This window comes from Nelumbo nucifera, chromosome 8, assembly GCF_055504915.1.
Source record: "Nelumbo nucifera cultivar China Antique chromosome 8, China Antique-T2T, whole genome shotgun sequence".
In the NCBI taxonomy this organism is placed as follows: domain Eukaryota; kingdom Viridiplantae; phylum Streptophyta; class Magnoliopsida; order Proteales; family Nelumbonaceae; genus Nelumbo; species Nelumbo nucifera.
Window position 1 is genome coordinate 37,619,765 of NC_142656.1, and position 21,029 is coordinate 37,640,793.

At 41.9% G+C, this 21,029-nt stretch overlaps 1 protein-coding gene across 1 annotated transcript; it reads left to right on the forward strand.

Annotated features, from left to right (window-relative positions):
- Nucleotides 1-3,011: 3,011 nt before the first annotated feature.
- RARE1 (Pentatricopeptide repeat (PPR) superfamily protein) lies at nucleotides 3,012-5,847 on the forward strand. The gene has a single exon (XM_010248397.3). It carries the CDS (start codon nucleotides 3,071-3,073, stop codon nucleotides 5,375-5,377), a length of 2,307 nt encoding a protein of 768 aa, XP_010246699.3. The 5' UTR covers nucleotides 3,012-3,070; the 3' UTR covers nucleotides 5,378-5,847.
- The last annotated feature ends 15,182 nt before the right edge of the window (nucleotides 5,848-21,029 follow it).

Sequence of the window (21,029 nt, forward strand, 5' to 3'; positions counted from 1 at the left end):
TATAAAGGGGTAAATTTTGTTTTTAGAAAATTCAAGAAATATTATTGAGGCCATTAGTGCTTTTTAAATTATTATTATTGCTGCCACGTACTGATTTAATTTCATTGTATTCGTTGGAGTGAATGCCATTTCACAGTGAGTGCTTTTTAAAGTTTGGGGTAAAATACAAAAACCTCCCCTGACATTTCTGACAATCATAAAAACCTCTCCTATAGTTTTACTTTAGTAGAAACCTCCCCTGAACTTTTAAAAATCTCAACAAAAACCTCCCTTCCACTAGTGATTCAAACGGAAAACCAATAAAATTATGAAATTGCCCTAGATTAATTGTTAGGGAGTCAATAAAATATTTCAAAATGTCAAAATTGCCAGTACATCCCCTTTCTCTTGCAATAGAAGGGAGCGGCGTGAAATCATTCCCCCGATCTCCCCTCATGGATTTTTCTCATTGATTTCTTCTTCTTCTTCTTCTTCTTCTTCATCTCTCTCTACTGAGAATTGAAAAGCCTTGAAAGAAAATGTAAAACAGAAACAAATACAACAAGAAAAGAGGGGAAAAACATTTTTTCCTCCCTCAACTCATCACTCTAAAGACCTCTCTGCCTCTATTTCTCTCTTTCTTTCCCATGACTGGCGGCTCCAATTGTAGAATCCCTTATACGGGTTTTATTTGTCATCTGTTTCTCTATGATACCCACATCTATGTTTCCACCCTATCCACTTCTTTCTTTTTCTAGGACTACCTTCCACTGTCAATAGAGTTTCTATGATACCCGCATCAATTTTTGAAGACAGAACATGGGTTCATGACTCAATTCCCCCTTATTTTCATTTGCTGAGCACATATTTTCGTGTTCCTCATTTTTGTCTCTCCCTTTGTCAAGTTTGAGTATTTTCTTGTTCCCACACTCTCCCCAATGTTCTCATTTATAAGCTCTCATTTATAAGTGCTTATTCTTTAAATCCAAGCAATGTCTTTGTTTTCACTTTTATGATCTTTAAAACCCACAACTTCATTTCACTATATCACTCTAGTACAACCGCTCTTGTTGTTTCTTAATTGAAAGAGAACAAATAAACCATGTATTTGTCCGAAAAGCCTCGTCCGATCAATTTCTATAAGGAGAAAGGAAGGGACATGGTGATTGAAGTAGTTGGTAATGGCGGGTAAACGTAGCAGCCACAGTGGCAGATGATTCTTATAGAGAGTTGTGGCCATGTGGTCATGGCTCCCAAGAAGAAGAAGAAGAAGAAATCAACTAGAAAAACTAGTTAAGGGAGATCAGGGGAAGAATTTCACGTTGTTCCCTTCTATTGTGAGAGGAAGGGGAAGCAAGGGCAATTTCAACATTTTGAAATATTTTATTGACTCTCTACAATTAATCAGGGGCAATTTAGTAATATATTGGTATTTTGTCTGAATCACTGACAGAAGGGAGTATTTGTTGAGATCTTTAAAAGTTTAGAGGAGGTTTTGCTAAAATAAAACTATAGAAGAGGTTTCTATGATTGTCAGAAACGTCAGGGGAGGTTTTTGTATTTTACCCAAAGGGTTAATATAGAAAGGACTTTCTCTAGTCATTGCATTCGTTGGAGTGAATGCCGTGGTTTCTCTCTCTCTCTGACTCTCTCTATTTCCTGAACTAAATTGCGGATGATTGAATGCTCTCAAATGGCTTCTCTTTCCTTGATTCCCAACTCGACAAAACTTTCAGTTCCAAAAGAGATTCCATTTGTAAACATTACAAATTGTATTCGAGTTCCCTCTTGGGTATCTCTTAACCGATACTCCTCTCCGATTATGAACTACAAGTCTCGACGAGGACTGCTTGAGAATTTACATCTACATTCTTTGTCTAAAGAAGGAAAGGTGAAAGAAGCCCTTGAGTTTCTTGAGGAAATGGACTCGACCGGTATTTCTGTTGATAATTATTCTTATAAATGTCTCCTGGAAACATGTGGAAAAATGAAAAATATAGTGGATGGAAGACTGATTCACGAGCACATGCAGAGAACAGCTAGGAACCGTTCTAGGTTTCTCGACTACTGTTTTCAACATTTTGAAATATTTTATTGACTCTCTACAATTAATCAGGGGCAATTTAGTAATTTATTGGTATTTTGTCTGAACCACTGACAGAAGGGAGTATTTGTTGAGATCTTTAAAAGTTTAGAGGAGGTTTTGCTAAAATAAAACTATAGAAGAGGTTTCTATGATTGTCAGAAACGTCAGGGGAGGTTTTTGTATTTTACCCAAAGGGTTAATATAGAAAGGACTTTCTCTAGTCATTGCATTCGTTGGAGTGAATGCCGTGGTTTCTCTCTCTCTCTGACTCTCTCTATTTCCTGAACTAAATTGCGGATGATTGAATGCTCTCAAATGGCTTCTCTTTCCTTGATTCCCAACTCGACAAAACTTTCAGTTCCAAAAGAGATTCCATTTGTAAACATTACAAATTGTATTCGAGTTCCCTCTTGGGTATCTCTTAACCGATACTCCTCTCCGATTATGAACTACAAGTCTCGACGAGGACTGCTTGAGAATTTACATCTACATTCTTTGTCTAAAGAAGGAAAGGTGAAAGAAGCCCTTGAGTTTCTTGAGGAAATGGACTCGACCGGTATTTCTGTTGATAATTATTCTTATAAATGTCTCCTGGAAACATGTGGAAAAATGAAAAATATAGTGGATGGAAGACTGATTCACGAGCACATGCAGAGAACAGCTAGGAACCGTTCTAGGTTTCTCGACTACTGTTTTCAACATTTTGAAATATTTTATTGACTCTCTACAATTAATCAGGGGCAATTTAGTAATTTATTGGTATTTTGTCTGAACCACTGACAGAAGGGAGTATTTGTTGAGATCTTTAAAAGTTTAGAGGAGGTTTTGCTAAAATAAAACTATAGAAGAGGTTTCTATGATTGTCAGAAACATCAGGGGAGGTTTTTGTATTTTACCCAAAGGGTTAATATAGAAAGGACTTTCTCTAGTCATTGCATTCGTTGGAGTGAATGCCGTGGTTTCTCTCTCTCTCTGACTCTCTCTATTTCCTGAACTAAATTGCGGATGATTGAATGCTCTCAAATGGCTTCTCTTTCCTTGATTCCCAACTCGACAAAACTTTCAGTTCCAAAAGAGATTCCATTTGTAAACATTACAAATTGTATTCGAGTTCCCTCTTGGGTATCTCTTAACCGATACTCCTCTCCGATTATGAACTACAAGTCTCGACGAGGACTGCTTGAGAATTTACATCTACATTCTTTGTCTAAAGAAGGAAAGGTGAAAGAAGCCCTTGAGTTTCTTGAGGAAATGGACTCGACCGGTATTTCTGTTGATAATTATTCTTATAAATGTCTCCTGGAAACATGTGGAAAAATGAAAAATGTAGTGGATGGAAGACTGATTCACGAGCACATGCAGAGAACAGCTAGGAACCGTTCTAGGTTTCTCGACTACTGTCTTCTGCGAATGTACTGTGATTGTGGGAGTTTATTAGATGCACGGGAATTGTTTGATGAAATGCCAGGAAAGGATTCAATTACTTGGGGTCTCATGATATCTGCCTATGCACAGAATGGGATATTTGTTAAAGCTGTCAGTTTATTTTCAGACATGCAGGTAGCGGGGCATGAAGTGAACCCATCGGTTTATGTTAGCTTGATAAGGAATATTGTTTCCCCTTCATGTTTGTTTCTTGGGAAGCAAATACATTCTTATGCGATTAGAACTGGGTCGATCCCTAATGTTTTGGTTGAAACTGCCCTTCTTAACATGTATGCAAAGTGTGGTTGCTTAGAAACTTCTGAGATGGTTTTTGATAACATGGCTCATAAGAATGCTGTAACTTGGACAGGGTTGATGATGGGGTATACTCAAGCTGGGAGACAGGATGAAGCTTTGGAACTGTTTGTCAGAATGCTAGTAGACAGCACTCAATTGGATGAGTTTGCATTTTCAGTTGTTCTAAAAGCATGTTGCGATTTGGGGGACTTGGGTGTTGGAATGCAGGTTCATGGTTACATTATTAAAGTTGGTATGGACGATGAGGTTTCAGTGGGAACTCCTCTCGTGGATTTTTATGGAAAATGTGGAAGTTTAGGGGATGCTTGTCGGGCTTTCAAGAAGATTTCTTACCCAAATGATGTATCATGGAGTTCGGTCTTCACTGCCTATTTGCAAGTTGGCAAGTTCGAAGAGTCTCTTGAAATTTTTAAATTGATAAGGAGCAAGGACAAGAAGCTGAATTCTTTTATTTATACTAGCATCTTTCAAGCATGTTCAATGCTTGGGGATTTGAATTTGGGGGTTCAAGTACATGGCGATGCCATAAAGAGAGGCCTTGTTTCGGACCTATATGGGGAAAGTGCGTTGGTTACTATGTACTCGAGATCTGGCAAGTTAGAATATGCTCGTCAAACCTTTGAACTGATACGGGAACCTGATATTGTGGCCTGGACTGCTATGATTGCTGCTTATGCTTATCATGGTCAAGCTTCAGAAGCCTTGAGGCTGTTTTTGAAAATGCAAGGCTTGGGTGTGAGACCCAATGCTATTACATTTATAGGCATATTCACTGCCTGCAGCCATTCAGGATTGGTCTCAGAGGCGAGGCGATATTTGAATTCAATGGCCAGTGAGTATGGTGTAGAACCAAGTATTGATCACTACAATTGCATGGTTGATATCTACTCTCGTGCAGGTCTTTTGGAAGAGGCCCTTGAACTGATAAAAACCATGCCATTTGAACCTGATGCTATGAGTTGGAAAAGTTTACTGGGTGGATGCTTCATTCACCGTAATGTCAAAATCGGGAAACATGCAGCAGAAAACCTCTTTCAACTCGACCCTGAAGATATTGCAGGTTATGTTCTCATGTTTAACTTGTGTGCTTCTGCTGGTAAATGGGATGAGGCAGCCCGAATTAGAAAAGTGATGGCTGAAAGAGATTTAAAGAAGGATGTTGGTTGCAGCTGGATTACTGTTCGGGGAAAGTTACACAGATTTATTGTGGGTGATAGACATCACCCACAAACAGAAGAAATCCACTCCAAGCTAGAAGAGGTGAGTCGTTTGGTTTTTAAGCATCACAAGATTGAATACCCCAGTCTTGACGATGCACTGTATGTATTGCCAAAAGAGAGAAAAGAGCAACTTCTTGACCACAGTGAAAGGCTTGCAATTGCTTTTGGGCTAATATCCTTGCCTAGTAATGTCCCTATTTTGGTCTTCAAAAACATGCGTGCTTGTAAAGACTGCCATGAATTTGGAAAGCAGGTATCTAATATTACAGGTCGCGAAATTATTGTTAGAGATTCAAACAGATTTCATCATTTTAAGGGTGGGGAATGTTCTTGCAATGATTACTGGTGAAACACTAGATCAGCCCTCCAGGCTAACATTACAAGCTACATGACTATCCAGTTTTGCATTTTCTGGTGAGTTCAAATTTGCCATTTCTATGATAATTCCTTGTATCCTTTGGAAATTATTTGTATATTATCAATTGGGATGTTTGGTTAACAATGGAAAATTTTGGCGCCATGAAGACCGTGGCTACATTCTCCATAGCTTCTACATCAACAAAATGTTTTTGTGCAAGACTTGTACTTTCTAGAGAATCTAATCATTGTTCGTGTTGACGTAATAGGAGTGTGTTTGTTGCCAATGCTTCTAGAGTGACAAAATTCATACGTTGGCACATTTGTGCAAGGTTCTTTCTGGTCTACCAAAGCAACCTAGTGTCATTGTAGGTGTTAGACAGTGTATGCCCTTAGTTTTATTCAGATTGATGTACAGATACATTTATTGTAAATAAATAAAAGTACATTATTGTTTCATGTTGATATTGGTATGTTTCAATGAAATTATCCCTTAAATTGGACACTTATTAGAATTGTATTAGTTTAGAATGTTCTCAGCCATTGAATAGACTTGGGGAGTTTATCCTATCAAGGCTGGCATTGATCTGCTACCAAAGAAGTTGGAGCAACTTCTCTCAGTTGCTAAGGTTAGATCCAAAGCACATGTAGTGTGTGTTTGGTTGAAACACTGAACTCGGACCATTTTTCAGATGTCTTGGACCTTGCAGATTGATGGACAAAACTACAAAGTTACACATAACCATTAGACTTAATTATGGTACTACACTATGTTAGACAGTATATGCCTTTAGCTCCAATCAGATTGATGTACTGATACATTTATTGTATATGAGTAAAAGTACATAATTGTTTCATATTATGATTGGTTCAACCGCCCGGGTCAGCGGTTTTCTGACTTATCCAACGTTTTTTAAGGAATTGCCGGTTTATAGTATAATCAGACTCAGGGGATGACCGGTTGCCGGTTTTTTTGGTCCGACCGTCTGGTCCGGTCTGGTTTTGAAAACTATGGTTTGACCACATATACCAAAATTACAAAAATACCCTTAGATTTCCCAAAAATTACCAAAATGCCACCGACCCCCTTATAAGTAAAACTCTCTCATACACGGAAGAAATCTATTGTTCATCATCTTCTTCCTTGAACAACGGTGGCAAAATTCCCTTTCTCTTAACCTCTTTTCTTCCTCCCTCCCCCTTTCTCTCTCCTTTTGTTTCTTTGTTATCTCAGTCTCTACGGCATCCCTGACCCCAAACAGATCTCTCACCGCCGCAAGTTGTTGCAGCGGTGTCTTTGAATGTAACCAGCAGCGACAACCCCTACTCCTCAATTTCTCTCATTCCCTCATATTCTTCTCGCTGATTCTCTCTCTCTCTCTCCATCATTTTCTATCTCTGCCAATCTTCCCAGTTTTCTTTTTGTTGTTCATCATCCCTGACCTTTTGACAGTGGCAACAAACACTCAATAGTGCAAATCTTTCGATTGCAACAGTAGCTCAATTGTGTCACCTCTGGAATTCAAAGCAACCTATCTCTGAGGCATCACCATTTTCCCCAATCTCCTAGTTAGAACCCGAATCAGAAGCTAATGATCTGAGACTGAAACCGACTAAGATCTCTTCTGTGTTCATCATTCATGAAGTGAAAATGGATGCAACAACGTTAAGCTCTCACCCTCGACCAATCAGTGAAGCTCACTCTTGGACCTACCTTTATGCTCCATTAATCTCCTGATCTAGCTTCGTGAGGTCTGAAGACGAGTTACGCGCACCTTTAAGTTCGGCCGGTTCCTCTTGTTCATCGATCGTTCTCAGGTCAACATACGACTCAGGTAAGCCCCTCTCACCTGTAATTTCCTCTCTTTTTTTTTATTTTATCTTCTCCATCCTTCTATAAGTTACTGGGAAGCTCAGTTGATCTATTCTCTGTAAATTTTGATCAGCGCCAGAATTGATAATGAGACCCCTGTGATGAATGATAAAGATGATGATGGGGTCTCTGCATACGGGCCTTGAAAGTGGTCATGTTGGTAGTGATTTAGAGGGGAAACCAAACTCTTCTATACGTTTTGGTTATGGTTTTCTTCGACTGATAAGCTGGTGAAAGGATTAATTCTTTATGGTTGTAGTGGATTGAATGGGTGCGTCTGAATTGAATATCCTGACTGATTTAGGTCCGCTTGACCGACCAACTCTCGAAGCTAAATGAGAAACGAAAACAAATATTAAGCAAATGATAAAGAGAGAAGGAAGTTATAGAGCAATGACAGGAAACGAGTATTAGAACAAAGATCTCTTTATTTATAGAACTAGAATGGAAGGAGAAAGCACCGATCTCACGAAATAAAACAAACTAGAAATGAAAATATAAAATGCACAAAATAGGAATAAAAGAACTGTGAAATGGATTTTATCAATAAATCTGGGTGGTTAATTAACACATGTGCAGGATAAGGAACAAGAAGGGAAAATGGATCACTAAAAGTGGTTAGTCGTATAAAGTGAATATATTAAAAGAAAAGATTAAAAAATGAATAAATAGGAATAAAAAACTAATAAAATAGGATAAATAAATGAGGTGAATAATCAACAAGCAAAATAAACAATAGGAACCATAAGAGAATAAATAAAAAAATTAATAAAATAAATGAACATAAAAATAAAGAATATATAAAAAAGCAAAAATATTAAAAAATAAAAGAATAAAAATTTAATAATGAATAAAATTTGATAGGGTAGATTCTCTTTTGTTGGTTTGTTCTTAACTTGTTGCTTTCATTATCTTTGTTATGCTTTTGATTAAATAATGGCAAATTTGTGATTGTGGTTGTTTGGATTCTCATGTGGGCCCCACCTACTGGACCTGGGAAAGGGGTGCCTAACCCCTTCCCTCTCCCATTTGAGCCTTACCCTAACTAGTTTATCCAGTGCCTTAGGCCGTTGGAGTCACTTTTAGATAAAAATGGTTTTGACATACTTCATAGAGGTCCCATCACCTCCATTTCAATAGCTGATGGGTGGCGACTCCATTTCTAGCCCAAGTGAACCGTTTTTCGATGCTCGGACTTGGCATGACCCAATAAATGCCCAGCAGATCATGAGCACCTTTCTGAATAAGGAAGAGCAATTCCTTGATGTCTTTTCTTGACTTTAGTCATGCAACTAACTATAAAAGGAAGAATAGCCCCCTACGCAAGACACCACTATATAGCCCTAACCCTAGGGTTTCCCTAAAGGATCTCTCCCCCCCCCCCCCCCCTCTCCTTCTCCTCTCCTCCCCACCCCATCGCTCTCTCCGGACCTTCGCAGACTTGACCAACCGATCGAAGTCCATAGTACTCACAAAAAAAGAAAATGTGACTTGCATGTAATAGAAAAGACATTTCATAGTATGTCCCCATTTGCACCTTCAAGCTATCTACATTCCATTTGGGAATATCCTGTGGTTAAAGTTCTTGAGTATCACTACATTCTTGGTTGTATTTTCTTTTGGGCAATCACCTACTACTACTACTAATACAATTCTCCATAAACATTATGTTCCTGGTTTTTATCTAAATGAAGTTTGTTAGAGTTGAAGCCTTTGATGGTCATGTCATAGATTGTTCAAGACACTGCCACTCCATTGCAGTGCTCCATGGCTGCAACTCTATCTGAATTCAGTAGCAAAAATAAAAGAAATCATACTTAGATGAATGAGTACATGAACTTACCAGTTCAAAAATGATTTCAGAAGTTCATAATTATGAAAACAACATTCATATATACTCTCCTAACAGAAAAGAATAAAAAAAAAATTGAAGCAAATTCGATTAATTAACTAACAAAAAGTTGAAGAAGCACCTCTCCCCTCCCCCCTCTCTCTCTCTCTCCTTATTAGCTTTTAAGTTTCTCTAATAAAGTCCATTGTTACTCCTTTTAATAGTTTAGGAGTGGAAATGGAAAAACCCACTATACAACACAAACGGGGATGGAAACCATCGTAATAGCCTTAAGAACGTGTTAGATGGTGTACACGAATGGTGAACAAGACCCTAATAGCATGTCATGACAAAGCTAGGGGTACAACAGTTCAAAAGGTGGGACAATGACGTGGAGATAGTAACTAACAGTCTCATAAGACATATGTCAGGAAAACGGGGATTCCTAAGTGATGAGGGCAGATTTGGCCCTCCACTAACATCATGACACATGGCATCTCAGAACAGCTAGATGGCATCTCGACACCACTTAGGCAATGACTTGCCTTAGCCAAAATGGTGGAGTCCCAGCTGGCGACCTACCTCCGCCGACCAAGCGACCTACCTCCGCAGACCAAGCAACCTACCTCCACCGACGTGATGACCTACCTCTTCCAACCTGGCGACCTGCCTCCGTTGACCAAACGACCTACCTCCGCTGACCTGACGATCTCATCCACAAATCAAGCACTCCGACAAGGCGGCTAGTAGCACCTCGCCCAGGGATGACCAGTGGTATTTCGTTAGTACAGGTCGAAGTGACCTCAACGTGAGGAGCGTCCTCCCTCGAGGGTTTGCCGACCTGATTGAGGTTTAGGTGGCAACCTACGAGACGTGCTTGTCGACCAATTCTACATACATCCCGTTAACTAGGCATCCGAGCCACCTTCTAGTTAGGACCCGTTCAGTTAGGCATTTGAGCTACCTTCCAACTAGGAACTGTTCAGCTAGGCATCCGAGCCACCTTCTAGCTACGAATTGTCTAGCATGGCATCCAAGTCACCTACTAGTTGGGAGCTGCCAAAACACCCATCATCAGTGAAGGGAAGAGAGATCCATCGTATGGACGCCCAAATCTTGCGGAATAAAGGGGCGAATTTCAAAAATTTTTCTCTCCCTTTCAACTGGGAATCACATTCCCTATTTAGAAAATCATATTTTCAAGGATCAATCTTGAACCAAAATTGAGCCGGATCTGAACCAAAAGGAGTAGGAGAGGATTATACCTGATACGGAGAAATAATATCTCCCAACGGACGTGTTCACACCCAATGAAGGATCCAAAGACTGCTCGCACTGAAGATGGCGCAGTGTAGGATGGAGCAGAATCAGCAGCATTCCTCTCCAAGAACTCTGTCCTTCGCAAGAAACAGCAGGATGGCACGTGAGCACAACTTCCTATTAATTCTTTCTCAAAGAACTGATGTCAAGATCGAATCTTGACTTCTCCCACAACTGGAGACTCGAACTAGATGTTTGGCGGCTGCAGGAAGGAGGCGGCAAGAAAGATCTTTGCAGGGATTGCATAAATCTTTCTTCTGTAATTTCAGCACTGAAGAGAATCTGATTATCTGATTATTCTAAAGGTTGCCGCCCCCTCCTTCTTTTTTAAACCCAAAGGATTAGCTCCTAATCCAATTAGGAGTTGCTTATCCAAATCATATTTGGATCAGACCTCTCTTTAGATGATAAGAATAAACCCTTATCTTATCTGTAGATTAGATCAGCCTTCCCCTAATCTCATTAGGAGGTTTCTAGATCTGAATCATATTCAGAACTGGACTCTCAGAGTGGATAGGTTAAGACCCTATCATATCTGCCGATCCATCTCAGAATTCGCCCATATTTAACTTATTAAATAAGTCCAGTTCGAAATGGGCTTTAGGCCCATTAAGCTTATGTGCTCACTTAACCTTCCTAACTGCTGTCCAGTTGGGCTTCCTTGTATGCGTGGGACCCAAGCATTGATCTACACATCAGCCACAAGGGTTCGGCCCAGCCTTTGTTACAAGGCCTGGCCGAATACACTGTTATGGACAGTGCACCCCATGAAACCCATCAAATGGGCTCTATGGGCCCAACACTTACCCTAAGTGGTCCCTGGGCCAAGCCACCTTGTAACACCTAGGGACTGTGGGTAGATGCAAGATTAGCCCATCAGGTATTATCCTCAATGGTTTTACACTTAACCTCTCACAGCCCATAATGATCATACACTGCCCGGCAAGAGAGGACCTCTCCCTCGGCAGCAAGGAACAGTGTTGCACTCTCTACTTATGTGGATCCCGGGAATTAAAACCTTTTGCAAACATTTCAGAAACCATAATATATATATACTTTTATATCTCATATAAAATATACTTTGCAAAACAAATCTCAACAATTGAAATCGGCTGTCGATAGTCTTAGTTTCCGTCAGTGAGAGTGCATCCCCGATCATTACCTTTGTCCGACGAAGGGGCTGATCCTGTCACTATGATCATCCACTCAAATGAATTCTCAGACTGTCCCAACATACCACGGTTTTGACTCCCGCTAAGGATCTAACTGATTGGTACATCAAATACCGCCCAATCCGACACCTAGTGCAGTATCATAATTGAGTTTAGGGGTTAGGTGTAACTTTCCAGTTTTGCCCATCAATCTCCAAGGTCCAGGGCAATATTGGAAATCTGGTCCAGTTCAAAGATTCAATTAATCCTACACTGTATGTGCCTAGGGTCTCACCCTGGCAGCTGAGACAGGCTACCCTAACCGACTTGGTGGCACAACAGTATCAGCCTTATCAGGATAGGTCTCCCCAGACCGACCCACTGGCTGTGAACATTCTAAACTAACACGAGTCTCATTAAGTGTCCAGTTTAAGGGTATTACACAGAAACATACCAAGGGAACATGAATCAAATATGCACTTTTATTCATTTACAATAAACTCATAAAGTACATCATTCTGATTAAAGCTAAAGGCATACAAAACTGTCCAACAACTCCCACTTGCACTTAGGTCCAATCAAGTACAAGCGGGAGTCCCATGCTTTCCACATCTTTCTCAAACACTTTCTATGATAGTGGCTTCGTCAATGGGTCTGCTACATTTTCCGCTGACGCTACCTTCTGAATCAGGACGTCCCCTCTGCCAATAATATCCTGCAGTACGTGGTACTTCCTCTCGCTGTGCTTTGACTTCGAGTGGGCTCATGGCTCCTTAGCCTGAGCAATGGCTCCATTGTTGTCACACAACAACGGGATGGGTGATGTGCTGGATGGAACTATTCCCAACTCGTGAACGAACTTCTTCATCCACACGGCTACTTTGGCAGCCTCACTCGCGGCAATGTACTCGGCCTCGGTCGTGGAGTCAATAGTGGACCCCTATTTGCTGCCTTTCCAGCAAACAACACATGATCCTATTGTGAAAACGTATCCAGATGAAGACTTTCTATCATTTGCATCCGACAGGAAATCGGCATTTGTATACCCTTGGATCTGTAGTGAGCTACCGTCGAATACCAGACAAAACTCTTTTGTCCTTCGAATGTACTTAGGTATGTTTTTCACAGCAGTCCAGTGCTCCTGCCCTAGGTTGGCCTGAAATCTGCTTACTACACTTACTGCCTAAGCAATATCAGGACGAGGGCACAGCATGGCATACAGGATGCTCCCTACGACAGAGGCATAGGGAACGTCTTTTATGCTGTGTCTTTTGACTATTTTGTTAATGTAAGAAGATTGGGATAATCCTATTATCCGCTTAGATCTATCTCTATAGAGTCGAAGACCCAGTATATAGGAGGCTTCTCCAAGGTCTTTCATGGAGAATCGTTGTGAAAGCCATACTTTTACCGTAGTTAAATTCCTACATCATTCCCAATGAGTAGAAATGTCATCTACATACAGAACCAAGAAAGTAACCTTATCTCCACTGTACTTTCTGTAAACACAGGGTTCATCTGAATTCTGCTTGAAGTCAAACAATTTGACAGCAGAGTCAAAACGGATGTTCCAACTTCTAGAAGCTTGCTTAAGTCCATAAATGGATCTATTAAGTTTGCATACCATGTTTTCCTGACCTGTAGCGATGAAGCCTTGCGGCTGCTGCATATAGATATCTTTAGTAAGATCTCCATTCAGGAATGCAGTTAAGACATCCATCTATCAAATCTCATAATCATGGTATGCTGCTATAGCTAACAGGATCCTAATGGATTTAAGCATGGCCACAGGCGAAAAGGTTTCCTCATAGTCGATGCCCTCTTTCTGAGTGTACCCTTTCACCACTAGACAAGCTTTGAAGGTCTCGACCCTACCATCGGGGCCCTTCTTCCTCTTGTAAATCCATTTGCAACCGATTGCTTTTACCACGGAGGGCGGATCTACCAGAGTCCAGACTCCATTGGTCTCCATTGAGTCCATCTCTGCTCTCATGGCCTCCACCCACTTCTGGGAATCTATGTCCAACATAGCTTCCACATAAGTCACGGGATCTTCCTCACTAGTCAAGGTTTCCACCAAGTAACTATCCTGGTCATAACCATAACGAACTGGTGGCCTGGATACCCGAGTGGATCTTCTAGGTTGGCCACTACCTGGAACTTGTGGGACATCTCCCACTACTCCTGAGCTCTCCTTATCAAGAACTATTTGACGATGGGTGTCCAGGATATAATCGGTTTCCAAGAACTGTGCATTTCAGTTGCAGAACACCTTCTGCTCACTTGGGTCATAGAATAGGTAACCCACAGAGCCTTTTGGGTAGCCTACAAATAGGCAACGGCTGGTCTTGAATTCCAACTTGTCTGCACTCGTTCTTTTAACGTGTGTTGGACAACCCCAAATCTTCAAAGTTCATATGGAGTGTTTGGAACCGATTTGGTTGGAACCCGATTCAGCACGTAAATCGCAGTCTCTAACGCATAACCCCAAAAGAATGTGGGTAACTCTGAGTGTATGAGAAGTGACCGAACCATATCCAATAAAATCCTATTCCTCCTCTCTGAAACACCGTTAAGTTGTGGTGTAGCAAGAGGAGCTAACTATGATACTATCCCATTGTCCTTTAAGTAGTCCCTGAATTCGTTAGAGAAATACTCGCCACCTCGATCTGATCGAAGGGCTTTAATTTCTCTCCCTAACTGTTTCTCGACCTCTTGTCGGAAATCTTTGAACTTTTCAAAGGATTCAGATTTGTGTCTCATTAGGTACACGTAACCATATCGTGAAAAGTCATCGGTGAAGGTGATGAAATACACGTGTTAATTCCGTGTCCTAACACTCAGGGGACCACATACATTAGTATGTATAAGGTCAAGTGTGCCTGTACATCTTTCAGGCTTACCGTTAAATGGCCGTTTCGTCATCTTGCCTTGCAGGCAAGGCTCACAAGTGGGAAGTCTTCTACAGTTAGAAAATCCAAATGACCATCCTTTACCAACCTTGTGATACGGTCAACACCGATGTGGCCAAGTCGGTAATGCCACAGGCACGTGGGATTAACGGTATCTTGGGCTCTTTTCTTGGGGATTTCAGCCGACGTAGTTTCGGCTATGTTAATTTCTAGTGAAGGATGTAGAACATAGAGACCGTTCTCTAGTTCCCCGTATGCGATGAATCTGTTATTTCTTTTAATAGTAATCGTATTACTAAAGAAGACAGAATAACCATCTACACACAGTTTTGAGATAGAAATCAAATTTCTCCTTAAATTTTGTACATAAAGACAATCTTTCAGTACAATTGTTCATTCTCTAAAAAGTAACTCCACGGTTCCTATGGCCGCGGCTACAACAGTTGCAGTAGTCCCCAAGTAGAGCGTGACTTCTCCTTCACTCAGCCTTCTGCTTACCTCGAACCCCTGCAGTGAGTTACACGCATGAGTTAAAACCCCAGAGTCAATACACCAGGACGCAGAAGCTACCAATAGATTGGTTTCTATAACACAAGTTTCGAAATTACCTTTCTTCGATTCCAGGACGGCAAGACAGATCCTTTTCTAGTGGCCGGTCTTCTTGCAAAAATGACAGGCATCTGATGCCTTGTCCTTCCTCTGTTTCTTGGGTTTGGCAGCATTCTTCTGGAACTTTCTCTTTGCCTTCTTCTTCTGTTTATTGTAAATGTTCACAGCATGGAGGGCTCGACTTGTAGGGCGGGCTCAAAGTTTGTTGGCTATCAACTTCCACGGGAACCATGATGGGCTCGACTTGTGGGGCTGGCCTCACATTTTGTTGGCCATCAACTCTTGTAGAGAGCATGTAGGGTTCGACCTATGGGAGTGGCCTCACAATTAGGGAGATTCTGTACGAGCAAGATTGCGAGAATTTATCTCGGCTAATCATTTCGATTCTACCTCCCTAGGGGGTTCCTTCGATCCAAGTGTTGTTGTTGCTTGAGGATCCCATTACTTGAAACATAGAAAATAAGTGAGAACTTAGCTTTTGTGTAGCGGTTCCCACAGACGGCACCAATTGATTGTTAGACAGTTTTGTATGCCCATAGCTTCAATCATAATGATGTACTTTATGATTTTATTGTAAATGAATAAAAGTGCATATTTGATTCACGTTCCCTTGGTATGTTTCTGTGTAATACCCTTAAACTGGGCACTTAATGAGACTCGTGTTACTTTAGAATGTTCACAGCCAGTGGGTCGGTCTGGGGAGACCTATCCTGTCAAGGCTGACACTGTGGTGCCACCAAGTCGGTTGGGGTGGCCTATCTCAGCTGCCAGGGTGAGACCTTAAGCACACAAAGTGTACGATTAATGGAATCTCTGAACTGGACCAGATTTTCAGTATTGCCTTGGACCTTGAAGATTGATGGGAAAAACTGGAAAGTTACACCCGACCCCTAAACTCAATTATGATACTGCACTAGGTGTCGAATTAGGCTGTCTTTGATGTACCAATCAGTGAGATCCTTAGCGGGGGTCAAAACCTGGGTATGTTGGGACAGTCTGAGAATTCATCTGAGTGGGTGATCATAGTGACAGGATCAGCCCCTTTGTCGGACAAAGGTAATGATCGGGGTTGCACTCTCACTGATGGAAACCAAGACTGCTGGCAGCCGATTTCAACCGTTGAGATTTGTTTTGCAAATTATATTTTATATGAGATATAAAAGTATATATATTATGGTTTCTCAAATGTTCACAAAAAGGTTTTAATTCCTGGGATCCATATAAGTGGAGAGTGCAACACTGTTCCTTGCAGCCGAGGGAGAGGTCCTCTCTTATCGGGCAGTGTGTGACCATTATGGGCTGAGAGGTTGAGTGTAAGACCATTGAGGATAATACCTGATGGGCTAATCTTGCATCTGCCCACCGTCCCTGGGTGTTACAAGGTGGCTTGGCCCAAGGACCACTTAGGGTAAGTGTTGGGCCTATAGAGCCCATTCGATGGGTTTCAGGGGGTGCACTGTCTTTAATAGTGTATTCGGCCAGGCCTTGTAACAAAGGCTGAGCTGAACCCATGTGGCTGATGTGTAAATCAATGCTTGGGTCCCACACCATACAAGGAAACCCAACTGGGCAGCAGTTAGGAAGGTTAAGTGAGCACATAAGCTTAATGGGCCTAAAGCCCATTTCGAACTGGACTATTCATTTAGTTAATTGAAGGAGCGAATTCTGAGATGGATTAGCAGATAGGATGGGGTCTTGACCCTATCCACTTAGAGAGTCCAAATCTGAATGTGATTCAGATTTAGAAACCTCCTAATGAGATTAGGAGAAAGCTAATCTAATCTGCATATAAGATAAGGGTTTATCCCTATCACCTAAAGAGAAGTCTTATCCAAATATTATTTGGATAAGCTGCTCCTAATTGGATTTGGAGCTGATCTTTTAGGTTAACAAAAGAAGGGGGCGGCAGCCTAAGAGACAGATCATCAGATTTTCTTTAGTGTTGAAATCAAGAAGAGAGAATTCTGCACCCTGCGAATACTCTCTTGCCGCCTCCCTGTTCTTGCCGCCCTGTTTGCTAGTTCGATCTCCAGTTGTGGGAGAAGTCAAGATTGGATCTTGACATCAGTTCTTTAAGAAAGGATTGGATCATGACCGCACAAATGTCCAAGGGTCAACAGGTTCACGACCATTCTCTTCGGATTATGGGTTACATCAACGAACTGGAGGCTCTTGGATCCGGGCTGGACCTTGCAACTCAGATAGATGCTATCCTTAATTCTTTGCCTCCTTCCTTTAATCCGTTCATCATGAACAAGTTAAATGTTAGCTTGCAAGAGCTCAGCAATATGTTGCAAAGAGTTGAAGAACTGATTAGATAGGATGAGCCTATAGCCATGCTTGTTGAAGCTGGCAAGACAGGCAAGAGAAAGAGGAAGGCAAAGAAGCCTCAGAAGAAAAACCACTAAGAGCAAGAAGCAGAAGAAAGACAAAGCATCGGATGCCTGTCACTTTTGCAAGAAGACCGGCCACTGGAAAAAGAATTGTCCTGCCTACCTGGAATCCAAGAAAGGTAACTTCGAAACTTGTGTTATAGAAACCAATTTATTGGTAGCTTCTGCGTCCTAGCAACTTTGATCTGATCGAACTGCCTCTGAATTGGATTGTCCAAAGAGGCAATGATATAGCAGCGGTCAAGGGAGTTTTTCTCCTCCCATTCTTGGTATTCTCTTCTCTGGGCCTCAGAAGCCCTATCTCTCGGACGATCCGGGGCAGGATTCTTGGCTACCTTATCCAACGTTTCAGAGGTTAAGACCAACATAAGGTTCCTGTACCAGTCGACATAGTTTGGGCCCTTCAGCTTGTTATCATCAAGCAGCTTTGCAAATTTTCCGTTTGCCATTTTCTGATAAAAGAGAAAACATCAGTCAACAACCTAAATTGATTCGTGTTCATTACACAGATATGGATTTTAATCTACGTTCCATTTCTATTTATTCATCTCTGAGATTTCCCTCCTTTCTCAGTGACGGAGACTGCGAGTTATCTCTGGAAATGTGGGAAATCACATAGGGTGCATGGAGCCAACTGTTTCAGCTGCATAACCCCAGCTAGGAACTGTTCAGCTAGGCATCCGAGCCACCCTCTAGCTACGAATTGTCTAGCATGGCATCCAAATTACCTAGCAGTTGGGAGCTGCCAAAACACCCATCATCAGTGAAGGGAAGAGAGATCCATCGTATGGACGCCCAAATCTTGCGGAATAAAGGGGCGAATTTCAAAAATTTTTCTCTCCCTTTCAACTGGGAATCGCATTCCCTATTTAGAAAATCATATTTTCAAGGATCAATCTTGAACCATAAACTGAACCGGATCTAAACCAAAAGGAGTAGGAGAGGATTATACCTGATACGGAGAAATAATATCTACCAACGGAGGTGTTCACGCCCAAGGAAGGATCCAAAGACTGCTCCCACTGAAAATGGCGCAGTGTAGGATGGAGCAAAATCAGCAGTGTTCTTCTCCATGAACTCTGTCCTTCGCAAGAAACAGCAGGATGGCATGTGAGCACAACTTCCTATCAATTCTTTCTCAAAGAACTGATGTCAAGATTGAATCTTGACTTCTCCCACAACAGGAGATCGAACTGGATGTCTGGCGGCTGCAGGAAGGAGGCGACAAGAAAGATCTTTGCAGGGATTGCATAAATCTTTCTTCTGTAATTTCAGCACTGAAAAGGATCTGATTATCTGATTATTCTAAAAGTTGCCGCCCCCTCCTTCTCTTCTAAACCCAAAGGATAAGCTCCTAATTCAATTAGGAACAGCTTATCCAAATCATATTTGGATCAGACCTCTCTTTAGGTGATAAAGACAAACCCTTATCTTATCTGTAGATTAGATCAGTCTTCTCCTAATCTCATTAGGAGGTTTCCAGATCTGAATCATCTCTGAGTGGATAGGGTTAAGACCCTATCCTATTTGCTGATCCATCTCAGAATTCACCCATATTTAACTTATTAAATAAGTCCAGTTCGAAATGGGCTTTAGGCCCATTAAGCTTATGAGCTCACTTAAACTTCCTAACTGCTGCCCAGTTGGGCTTCCTTGTATGGCGTGGGACCCAAGCATTGATCTACACATCAGCCACATGGGTTTGGCCCAGCCTTTGTTACAAGGCCTGGCCGAATACACTGTTATGGACAGTGCACCCCCTGAAACCCATCAAATGGGCTCTATGGGCCCAACACTTACCCTAAATGGTCCCTGGGCCAAGCCACCTTGTAACACCCAGGGACTATGGGCAGATGCAAGATTAACCCATCAAGTATTATCCTTAGTGATCTTACACTTAACCTCTCAGCCCATAATGATCATACACTGCCCGACAAGAGAGGACCTCTCCCTCGGCTGTAAGGAACAGTGTTGCACTATCTACTTATGTGGATCCCGGGAATTAAAACCTTTTGCAAACATTTCAGAAACCATAATATATATATATAAATATATACTTTTATATCTCATATAAAATATACTTTGCAAAACAAATCTCAACGATTGAAATCGGCTGCCGGCAGTCTTGGTTTCCATCAGTGAGAGTGCATCCCCGATCATTACCTTTGTCCGACAAAGGGGCTGATCCTATCACTATGATCACCCACTCAGATGAATTCTCAGACTGTCCCAACATACCTAGGTTTTGACTCCCGCTAAGGATCTCACTGATTGGTACATCAAAGAAAGCCCAATCCGACACCTAGTGTAGTATCATAGTCGAGTCTAGGGGTTGGGTGTAATTTTCCAGTTTTTCCCATCAATCTCCAAGGTCCAGGGCAATACTAGAAATCTGTTTCAGTTCAAAGATTCAATTAATCCTACACTGTATGTGCCTAGGGTCTCACCCTGGCAGCTGAGACAAGCTACCCCAACCGACTTGGTGGCACAACAGTGTCAGCCTTATCAGGATAGGTCTCCCTAGACTGACCCCCTGGCTGTGAACATTCTAAACTAACACGAGTCTCATTAAATGTCCAGTTTAAGGGTACTACACAGAAACATACCAAGGGAACATGAATCAAATATGCACTTTTATTCATTTACAATAAACTCATAAGGTACATCATTCTGATTGAAGCTAAGGGCATACAAAACTGTCCAACAATCAATTGGTGCCGTCTGTGGGATCCGCTACTCAAAAGCTAAGTTCTCACTTCTTTTCAAAGTCTCTAGTAATGGAATCCTCAAGCAACAACAATACTTGGATCGAAGGAACCCCCTAGGGAGGCAGAATCGAAATGATTAGCCCAGATAAATTCTTGCAGTCTTGCTCGGACAGAATCTCCCTAATTGTGAGGCCACCCCCATAGGTTGAGCCCTACATGCTCTCTACAAGAGTTGATGGCCAACAAAATGTGAGGCCAGCCCCACAAGTCGAGCCCTTCATGGTTCCCGTGGAAGTTGATAGCCAACAAACTATGAGCCCGCCCTACAAGTCGAGCCCTCCATGCTCTATGTGGGAGTTATAGTCAGCTGGTTATGGAGTCGCCCTTGCAAGTCAGCCCTACCGAGGTGACGAGGAGTTTCTAGGCCGAGGTGTAGAGAGTAAATTGGACAGTCAAAATTTCTACGACCCGATGATGACTCACTTTCGGCAACCTGAACGAGCGAACTTGCAACACACATAATTAGCCCAGACGAGCCTCGTCAACCTTGTTCGTGAGGTCTCCCCTACAGGTCGAGTCCTTCATGGCTCCCGCGGGATTCGACGGCCAATAGACTACAGTGCGAGTTGGCAACCGGCAATTAGTAGAGCTGCCCCCGCAGGTTGAGCTCCCTATAGCTTATCGTAGGAGTAGACAACCAGCACCTCTGGGGACTTACGCAGTGCAACCGTGGCACCAACTTGTTATTCAAATGCCAACAACAACGCATGCATCACAAGGGGAAGCCAAATCGCTTTCAGCATCAAGGCCTCCTAAGTCGACCTAGAAATGTGTTGCTAACAGGTAG

Bases quoted from the DNA above. Each gene is read 5' to 3' on its own strand.
- RARE1 (XM_010248397.3), top strand. From the start codon at position 3,071: ATGATTGAATGCTCTCAAATGGCTTCTCTTTCCTTGATTCCCAACTCG.